The following is a 10,022-nucleotide window of genomic DNA, read 5'->3' as shown; positions in this document are numbered from 1 at the left end:
TCGTCCAGGTGCAGCCAGGTCTTAACTGATCAGCCACCAGCCCCTCTCAGAGGGTCTGTAGATCCTCCCAACTCTAACCTAGGCTGATGATGGCCCCATAGGCAGACAAAGGTCTAGGTGGTTCTCTTGTATTTCTTAGGCACTAGGGAATCTTCCCAGCAGCATCCCAGCCCCAGCTGCCCAGTCCAGCCCCGCTGCTAAAGGAAACAGAGGGGTTTCTGGTGATGGCAAAACCAGGCTGCCATGGTAGGCAAGCACTGGAACTTTAATACACGGCACGACACTCGAGACAACGGGAAAGGCAGGCAGAAATGCAGGCCGGAACATTCCACAGTCCAGGGATGGTCGGTCATTTGGAAAATACATTTGTGGTTTTTCCAGAATACTCAGTAGTAAGGCCGTCTGGGGTTGTTCTGTGGGAGGCAAAAAAGATAACACAGGAAGGGGGTCAATGCCATAGACAGCAGTTCCTCCTGCCCATTAGAACATGCCAGGGAAAGCTGAGCTCACATTCTCCAGAGGGGAGGGAGGTGGAAGAGCTGCTAGTGAGACCTGGACTAGCTGGACTGGGGAAGGAGGGACAGCTCTGTTACCAGCACTGCATCTCCCCTGTTGAGATTCTGGACAGCCTAGCCAGGAGCTGTGGTGGGGGCTGGGGACACACGCACCAGGGGGTTGGGCCGGAAGCGGTAGGCCAGCATCATCCTCTTGCGGAAGGCCTCATACTCATCATCCTCCTTGGAGAGCTCAGCTGGCCGGTCAATGCCAAAGCCTGCTCCATCTACTGTGGTGGTGCCTCTGCAGGGGGGTGACAGGACCAAGTGAGTAGACCAGCCTGATGCCAGCAGGAGGATTTGCAGAGGGTGCATACACTCACTTGTTGACTGGGTTCTTGATGCCCTGGCCCTCTGAGCCCAGCCCATCGCCCTCCTTCCAGCCCATTTTCATCAGCATCTGGTAGCCGATGTTCTCCACCGTCAGCTTGAACTCCTTGTACTCTGAGTAGTCAGGCTCTCGGCCCTCCTGCAGGGCAAAGAGGTGGCTGTCATCTACCGGAGCTGCAACTGTCCCAGGTCCTGGCACTGGCCTGAACACTAGACTCCGCTCCGCCCACCACCAATGGCCTCACTGACTGCTGGGACCACCTGCCCAACTGCATCCTCTGTACCAAGTCAGATTCCTTGACAACAGACCAAGATGTTCCTTTTCAGGGTCCCTAGGGCCAGACTTTGTACCAAGCTGCCTGGGGCAAAGTAAAAGAGGGCAAAGTGACGAGTCACACAGGCCTTACCCACCACGGGAAAGATTAATGGTTCATCAACAAAGAAAAGCCCTACATTCCGAGGGCAATTCGTTGCACAGAATGCTGAGAAGATGTGGTCAATAAGGTGACCACCTTGATTTTTTTTTTTGGGGGGGGGGGTTACTGTTTATTTATGACAAATGTCCCCCACCCGTGGTCTTCAAAAATATGGAACGCTTCATGTATTTGCATGTCATCCTTGTATAGGGGCCATGCTAATCTCTGTATCATTTCCATTTTAGTACATGTGCTGCTGAAGCAAGCACAGGTGACTGCCTTGTTGATGAGGTTACGTGGTACAAAAGCAGTTTTATAAAAATCCCCTAAAAGATAACATGGGATGTGCCCCGTCAGCTGTCTCTCCTCAGAAGCATGATGACAGCATGGGAGGAATGCGAAGTTCTTCTTCTGGAGAACCCAGTCCATGGGGGCTTCTGCCTGAGGAATGCTTTGCCTATAAACTGCACTTAATTGGCTCCACTGAAAGCAGAATTTCCTTGAAGGCTTGGGAACTGTTTCTAAAGCGGCAGCTGAGCTGCTTTTTGCTAAATCCCTCCACAGACGGTGTCTATCATCAACAGATGCCTCCTGGGCAAGAGGGCCCAGCTTATCCTGTGAACGAGGGGGGCCTTGAGGCTGCCTCAGGCGCCTGCCTCGTGAGGCTAACAGGAGGAGCTGGGCCACTTGAGTGGCTGCCTACTGGACAGCCCACAGCAGGGGTTGGTGCCTGGAGACCCTCCCAGCTCACCTTCAGGGCCTTGAAGGTTTCCATGAACTTCTCCAGCTCATCTGGTGGCAGGAAATCTCCAATAAAGTGCTTGCCACGGCCCATCTTTGTCAGCTGCTCGGCCCACTCTGCCCAGAGAAGCAGGAAAAGTGAGAGAGGAAGAGGGTGGCCCCCCAACACAGATATGAATCCTGGGAGGGTGCAGGGAGTCGTAGGAGAATGAGGGGGAGACCCTGACCCAAAACCCTGCTCCTACAGGCAGCCCTGCTAAGTGCCATGTTCAAACAGCAGTGAACACTTAGAGAACCACTCTTTTCCAAAGAGGAAACAGAGACAGAGAAGCCAAGTCTCTTGCTCAAGGCCATACAAGTTGGGCAGGTGGTGCCTCCAGGTGCCTTTCCAAGCAGGTGAGTGAGGCTTCCTGAGCCTGTGGTGCAGAGGGCATGGCCTCACCCAGGTACCCTCTCACTCCACCCACAAGGTGCTCCTTGGTATACCCCGAGTCTTGTCCATCTCCATGCGCCGCAGCTGGTGTTCCCAAGTGCCCAGCTCACTGTCCACCTCCTCATCACTGTCGTAACCATGCTGATGCTGCTGCAGGGCCTTCTCCCACAAGAGCTGCATGTCCTGCATCGCACGCTTGTGCTGCATGATCATGTCATACATCTGCTGCATCTGTGGGCGGCACATACCAGTGAGCAATGCCACGTACCACATGTGCAAGGGGCTGGCCCCTTTGCCTTACCTATGCGTGTCAGGTGCCCTCATCCTTCCCGCTTTCTGCCCTCCCTAGGACAGACACATGAGCAAGGCTTGGAGCAAGTGCTCAAGAAGATACAAAGTCTTGTTTCAGCGCATGCCCTGGGTTCTTTGAATCCCTGTGCTGAGCAAGGAGAACTCTTCTCTGTTTTCACCCAGTCTGGCCTGGAGCACAGCATGTCCTGGATACCCTTGTTATGGACCAAATGAGGGTACCGCAGGCCCCTGACCACGGAAGGGTTGAGGCTGAGGTGGCACAGCTACCAGCCTGAAGGTGATGACTGGGGTGAGCTGTCCTCAAGGACCAACAGACGGATACCTGTAGTTCCCCAGGAAAGCAGCAGAGAAGCAAAGCAAGCTCTCACTCCAACACAGCCCAACATCAAATGAGTATATGTCACATGGTTCAGGGCACCCAGTGCTAGCCAGGCCTATCCTGTACCGGATGTTGGAGGATAGTGGACAGAAAACTAAAATGGAGCCTACCTAGTCAGGAATAGCCCACAATTGCGTTGGGTGGGGTGCAGCTGCAGAGCACCAGCCTAGGGACTGCCCAGGCAGTGTGAGAAGGCCTCAACTCTGGGTTCAATGCAGGCTGGGGAAGGCCTTTGGGAGGTGGGATGGGGCCGACAGGGACATGCCTGCCCAAGGACCTCTCCCCTGAAATGGATCCACTCAATGCAGAGAAGCTCAGAAAGAATATGACATGACCGTGGAACTGTGAGACGAGGCAGGGGACAATACTCCACCAGCCCCTCTGGAGCCTGTCTGCTCTACCCCACAGACTTACCTCCTGTTGCTCCTTCAGCTGCTTCTTCTGGGCATCTGACAGCTCCGTGACACCCACCAGACCTACAGGCTTCCCTTTCTCATAGCCAAGCCCCTTGAGGTCCTGAACTGGAAATAAGACACAGGCTGGTCAGCAACAGATGCACGGGTCCAGACCGGCTCCTGCATGTGGCACAGAGCCCATGCGCTGACAACACCTGAAGCACACAGCACACATGCCAGAGCCCTCACATCACAACAGTTGTTATTCCTGTCACATGATGACCCTGAGGGCCTTACTGTGCTATATCTCGTGCACCCAGTTTCACCCTCACGTGACCTCTCCACGCACGCTCTATACCCCCATGTTGCAGATGCCAACATCAGAACTTTGAGGTCCAGGGCCTCACTCAAGGTCACATGTCTGATGGGTGACAAGACAGAGACATGAAAGTAGAAATAAGCATGTGCCTGTGTGCGTGCATTCACACATGGACTCTTGGAAATAAGCCCTTCAGGGAAAAGAAACGCAGCATAGACACACAAGAGTTCAGAGTCTGGCATAAGACTCAGCTGTGTAGCTGTTAGCTCCTTCCGGGGAGGCAGCCGACCATCCTCAAAGCAACTGACATTTAAATTGGCATCAGTTTTGGAGCTTGACTGGAGCCAGCAACACTAATGCACATGAAGATGCTGTGACAGCCCCATCTGGGTGGCGGAAACCACCACCCCTCAGGCAGTAGCTTCCTGGGAGAGAAGTTGGGCAGACGGAGGTACAGAGGAGAGGCCCTTCTGGCATGTGCAAAGAGCTAGGTCCTCCCACCACACTAGGGCTGGGGATTCACCCCCAAGAACCACCCACAAGTGCTCCCTGACCCCAAGTTTATATCCTAATACCTTCCTGAAAGGTCTGTGTGGGAGCCTTGTGAACAGGGCAAGAGAGTCAAGGTCTGAGCAGTCCACTCTGTGCCTGGACATTGCCCACTGTCCCTCTCCTTGGGCCTTTTTACCAGCAAGCAAGCAGGTAGGGGCTGCTCACACTCTCCCAGGGATGACATGGGCCAGTGGCATTTAAACCTGGATGCGAGCCTTTAGAGCCTATGCCTGTACACTAGACCACAGGGGAGGCTTCCTCACCAGCTAGGAGCTGGGGCCAGGCCTCAGAGACAGAATCACGAATCACGACATGGACGCATCAGAGCAGCACGCAAGGCTGAGCACCCTCCATTACAGCAGGCACCAGAGTTCAGCACTTGGTGGCAATCTGACATGAAGCACCCTCAATCCTGGGGATACCTGCTACCTAGAACCCCAGGGTGTAGGAGAATCTTCACTAGCTTACTCCTTGGATTGAAAGACCACCTTCAGAGCTGGACGGGCAAGGCCAATGGGCAAAACTGATGGGCAAGGCTGACAGGCCAGCCATGTGACTTGGGTGAGCTGCCTTCCCTCTCGGCCCATCCTTGCAAAACAAATGTAGTGTCAGCACCAGGGCACCTATGACTCCTCTATGCTTGTCTGTCCAGGGGTGAGGGAGGCTGAGAGGGTTCAGACTGCAGCACAGGCTGAGTGGAGGACAGTAAGCTAGATGCCCGCAGATAGTCTCTGTCACCTGTTCTCACCTGCAGAATGGGACGACAATAGACTCCCTAACCTGGTGGGTTTGTGTTAGAAAAGGAGAAATGAGACCATACATTGGCCATCTCTGAAATTGTCAAGTAGGCAGATATTGGAGTGGACTGTGCAAAACTGACTGTGGCAATCATGGTACTTATCATCATGTATTTCCTGAGCTTTCTATGACAAGAATGGATCCAAGCACTTTAAAGCTTAAAGGAGATAACAGGATCCATGTAGATGCTATCTACAAGAGACTCGCTTTAGATACAAAGTCACAAATAAGTTGAAAGTGAAAGGACAGAAAAATGTACTTCATTTAAACAGTAACCAAGAGGGGGATGGGATGGTCATACAAGTGTCAGACAAAATAGACTTCCAGTCAAAAAAGATTACAAGAGACAAAGAAAGAATTTCTATATTGATAAAAAACTTGAATTAGAAAGAAGATAAAACAAATATATACCAAAAATGGACAAAACTGAAGGGAAAAATAAACAGTTCTACGATACTAATTAGAGACTTCAATACCCCATTTTTAATAAGGGACAGGATATTTAGATAGAAAATCAATAAGGATGGAGTGCCTGGGTGGCTCAGTGGGTTAAGCATCTGCCTTCTGCTTAGGTCATGATCCTAGGGCCCTGGGATCCAACCCTGTGTCAGGCTCCCTCCCAGGAGTCTGCTCATCGAGGAGTCTGCTTCTCCCTCTCCCCTCTACTCATGCTGTCTCTTGCTTTCTCTCTCTCAAATAAATAAAATCTTTTAAAAAAAAAGTCAATAAGGATATAGAAGATTAAACACCATAACTAATGAGACCTAACAGATGTATATAGAACATGCAACCCAACAATAGCAGAATATAGTCTTCTCAAGTGCACAGGGAACATTCTCCAGGACAGATTACATGTTAGGCTACAAAATGAGTTTCAATAAATTTTTTTTTAAGATTTTATTTATTTGAGAGAGAGCGCATGAGCAGGGAAGAGGAGAGGGAGGGGGAGAGAGGGAGAAGCAGACTGCTCAATGAACAGGGAGCCTGATGCGGGACTCAATCCCAGGGCCCTGGGATCATGACCTGAGCTGAAGGCAGATGCCCAACTGACTGAGCCACCCAGGTGCCCCAAGTTTTAGTAGATTTTAAAAGACTGAAATCATAATCTTTTCTGATCACAATGGAATGAAACTAGAAATCATTAACAGGAGGAAAACTGAAAAGCTCACAAATATGTGGAAATTAAACCGCACACTCTTAAACAATCAATAGATTAAAAAGGAAATCACCAAGAGAGATTAGAAAATATTTAAGAGGTGAATGAACATGAAAGCAGAAGACACCAAAACTTACAGGATGGAGCAAAAGCAGTGCTACAAGAGAAATATATAGCTATAATCACACACATTAAGAAAGAATTATCTCCAATCAATAACCCAACTATACACCTTAAAGAACTGAAAAAGAAAACTAATTCCAGAGCTAGCAGAGGGAAGGAAATAAAGATTTGGGAAGTGGAGAATAGAAATATAATAGAGAAAATCCACAAAACCAAAACTTGGGTTTTTTTAAAAGATAACAAAATTGACATACCTTTAGGCAGACTTCCTAAGGAAAAAAAAAAGACTCACTAAAATCAGAAATGAAAGAGAGAATATTACTAATGAAATTATAGAAGTAAAAAGAGATCATAAAAGATACTTTGAATACCTGTTTAAGCCAACAAGTTGGATAATCTAGATGAAGTGAACCAATTCCTAGAAACATATAAGCTATCGATGCTAACTCAAGAACAAAGAGAAATTCTGAATAAACTTATAGCGAGTAAAGAGATTATTGAATCAGTAATCAAAAATCTCCCAACACAGAAAAGTCCAAAACCAGATGGCATTACTGGTGAATTCTACCAACCAACCATTCATTGATTCATTTATTTATTTTTAAAAATTTTGTTTATTTATTCATGAGAGACACAGAAAGAGAGGCAGAGACACAGGCAGAGGGAGGAGAAACAGGCTCCATGCAAGGAGCCTGATGTGGGACTTGATCCCAGGAATCCTGGGTCACACCCTGAGCCAAAGGCAGACGCTCAACCACTGAGCCACCCAGGCGTCCCTACCAACCATTTAAAAGAACAATTAATGCTAATAATTGTTCCAAAAAATTGAAGGGAGTATTTCCTAACTCATTCCATAACACTAGTATTACCCTGATACCAAAAGCAAAGACACCACAAGAAAACTACAGACCAACATTCCTTATGAATATAGATGCCAACAAACTGAATACAGTAGCATGTTAAAAGGATTATTCACCATGACCAAGTGAGATTTATCCCAGAAATGCAAGGGTTGTTTAAATAGAGTTCTGGTACCAATTCCAATGTGTGGGTGTGTTGGGGGGATGCAGCGGAAGGTCCCCCACACCAACGAGCAATTTTCAGACACCTGCTGAGTATCCAATAATTCAACTCAGTTCTGACACTATCCACCAGGAGGTAGTAGCATCAGATTCCATGGGTTAAGGTATCAGTCTTATAAGACTGCTCCCCTCCCCAGCCAACTTCAGCTGCCAACTGCAAGCCAAAGTCATCACCTATGCTTCTGACTGGCTATAGATCAGAGGTTCCAATGATCCCCTCCTGGGTTCAATTAATTTGAGACTGGCTCACAGAACTCAGAAAAACATTTTACTTACCAGATTACTGCTTTACTTATAAAAGGATATAAGTTAGGAAAGCCAGATGGAAAAGATGCCCTGGGAAGGTATGGGGAAAGTGCCCAGAGTTTCTATGCTCTGAGCATGCCACTCTCCCTAAACCTCCACACCATCACCAAACTGGAAGCTCTCTGAGGCCTGTCTCTTTGGGTATTTATGGAGGGTTCAGTGCATAGGAATGATTGGTGAAATCACTAGCCACCGTTGACTGATTCAACCTCCAGCCCCTCTCCCTTCCCTGGAAATTAAAGTATGGGAAAATTCCAACCTTCTATTCATGGTTGGTTCCCCTGGCAACCAGCCCCCATTCTTAGGTGCTTTCCAAAAGTCACCTCAGTAACATAAACCCAGTTGTGGTGGAAAGGGGCTTATTATAAAATAACAAGACCCCCATTTCACCTTTATGGCTCTGAAGCATTTTCATGAACTGAGGACGGAGACCAAATAATACAACAAAAGATGCTCCCATTGCTCTTATCACTCAGGAAATTCCAAGGGTTTTAGGAGGAACTGTGAGCCAGGAACTGTGAACAAAGACCAAATACATATGAGAAATATTACTTTGGTCATCTGAATGGCCAAATATGTATTTCTTATAAACCACAATATCACATGGGTCAATATAAGAAAATTAACCAATGTAATACACCACATTAATAGACTGAAGGAAAAAACCCATCCAATCATTTCAACTGATATGGAAAAAGCATGTGACAAAATCCAATACCCTTCAATGATAAAAGTATTCAATAAACTAAGAACAGAAAAGAACTTCCTCAACATAATAAAGGCCATATATAAAAACACACACCTAACATCATATCATAGTGAAAGACCGAAAACATTCCACCTAAGATCAGAACTAGGGGAGGATGCCCATTTTCCCCACCTCTATTCAACTTAGCACTAGAAGTGCTAACTAGAGAAATTAGGTAAGAAAAAGAAATGAGGCATCCCACTTGGAAAGCAAGAAATAAAATTATCTCTATTTGCAGATGACATGATCATAATTATACATATAGGAAAGCCTAAAGAATCCATCAAAAGATTGTCAGAGCTAACAAGTGAATTCAGCAAATTTAGAGGATCCAACATCAACACACAAAAATCAGTTGTATTTCTATATATTACCAACCAACAATCCTAAATGAAAATTTAAAAATTTATTGCTGTTTACAATAGCATCAAAAAAAAAAAATCACTTAGGAGCAAATTTAACCATGTAAGAACACATACAATAAAAACTATAAATCATGTTGAAAGAAATTAAAGAAGACCTAAATAAACGGAAAGATATCCTGTGTTCCCAGTCTGGAAGACTGGTTATTGTTGTAAGGAAGACTTAAATATTGCTATCAAGTCCATAAGGCCCAAAGCGATCTACAGACTCAATGCAATCCCTATCAAAATCCCAACAGTGTTTTTGCAGAAATGGAGAAGCCCACCTGAAAACGCAAGACCCTCAATAGCCAAGCTTGAAAAAGAAGAACAAAGTTCGAAGACTCACTCCCAATTTCAAAACTTACTACAAAGTTACAGTAAGCAAATAGTTGGTACTGACCTAAAGACAGACACTGTTACCAGTGTAACAGAATAGAGAGCCGGGAAATAAACCCTTATATCTAAGGATAATTGAGTTTAGACAAGGCTGTCAAGACCATTCAATGGGGAAAGAAAAGTCTCTTTAACAAAAAGAATCCAGGAAAACCAATCTCCACATGCAAGAGAATAAAGTTGGATCCTTACTTATATCATATATAAAAATTGCCTCAAAATAGATCAAAGTCCCAAAACTATAAAAAACTTAGAACACAGGGGCAAATCTTCATGACCTTGAATTTAACTATGGTTTCATAAATGAAACCAAAAGCACAGGCAACAAAAACAAATTGAACTTTGATGAAATTTAAAACTTCTGTGCATCAAAGGACACTATTAAGAGAGTAAAAAGACAATCCATAGAATGAGAAGATATATTTGCAAACTATGTATCTGAATAGCGGGTTAATATCCAGAATATATAAAGAACAACTCCTACAACTCAACAACAAAAAGACAATTGTCTTAAGCTATCACTAATTTAAAAGTGAGCAAAGAACGAAAACACATTTTTCCATATAAGCTATACAAATGAC

At 46.1% G+C, this 10,022-nt stretch overlaps 1 protein-coding gene and 1 non-coding gene across 3 annotated transcripts; both read right to left on the bottom strand.

The window, feature by feature from the left end:
• Positions 1–215: 215 nt before the first annotated feature.
• Positions 216–8,421, bottom strand: LOC140629856 (SURP and G-patch domain-containing protein 1-like). 2 transcript variants are annotated; one of them, XM_072819357.1, is made up of 7 exons: positions 8,287–8,421; positions 3,580–3,686; positions 2,528–2,705; positions 2,052–2,158; positions 878–1,023; positions 669–798; positions 216–413 (listed from the first exon to the last, which is right to left on the bottom strand). In XM_072819357.1, the coding sequence occupies exons 1-7, from the start codon at positions 8,354–8,356 to the stop codon at positions 387–389; spliced, it is 765 nt and encodes a 254-aa protein (XP_072675458.1). In that variant the 5' UTR covers positions 8,357–8,421; the 3' UTR covers positions 216–386. The 2 variants fall into 2 exon arrangements, with proteins under 2 accessions (XP_072675458.1, XP_072675459.1); XM_072819358.1 differs by lacking the exon at positions 8,287–8,421 and adding an exon at positions 7,867–8,140.
• LOC140629860 (U6 spliceosomal RNA) lies at positions 1,466–1,569 on the bottom strand. The gene has a single exon (XR_012027682.1). It is a non-coding gene; the product is annotated as a U6 spliceosomal RNA (small nuclear RNA).
• Positions 8,422–10,022: the final 1,601 nt, after the last annotated feature.

This window comes from Canis lupus, unplaced genomic scaffold (assembly GCF_048164855.1).
Source record: "Canis lupus baileyi unplaced genomic scaffold, mCanLup2.hap1 Scaffold_283, whole genome shotgun sequence".
NCBI lineage: Eukaryota > Metazoa > Chordata > Mammalia > Carnivora > Canidae > Canis > Canis lupus.
The sequence above is the reverse complement of the archived record's forward strand: the minus strand, read 5'-3'. Positions and strand labels throughout refer to the sequence as shown.

Excerpts from the sequence above, each read along its gene's own strand:
- LOC140629856 (XM_072819357.1), bottom strand. The coding sequence starts at position 8,356 with ATGGGAGCATCTTTTGTTGTATTATTTGGTCTCCGTCCTCAGTTCATG. Across the intron at positions 2,159-2,527 it reads GGAGATGGACAAGACTCGGG|AGTGGGCCGAGCAGCTGACA; the intron begins GTATACCAAGGA and ends TTCTCTGGGCAG. Across the intron at positions 799-877 it reads ATCAAGAACCCAGTCAACAA|AGGCACCACCACAGTAGATG; the intron begins GTGAGTGTATGC and ends ACCCCCCTGCAG.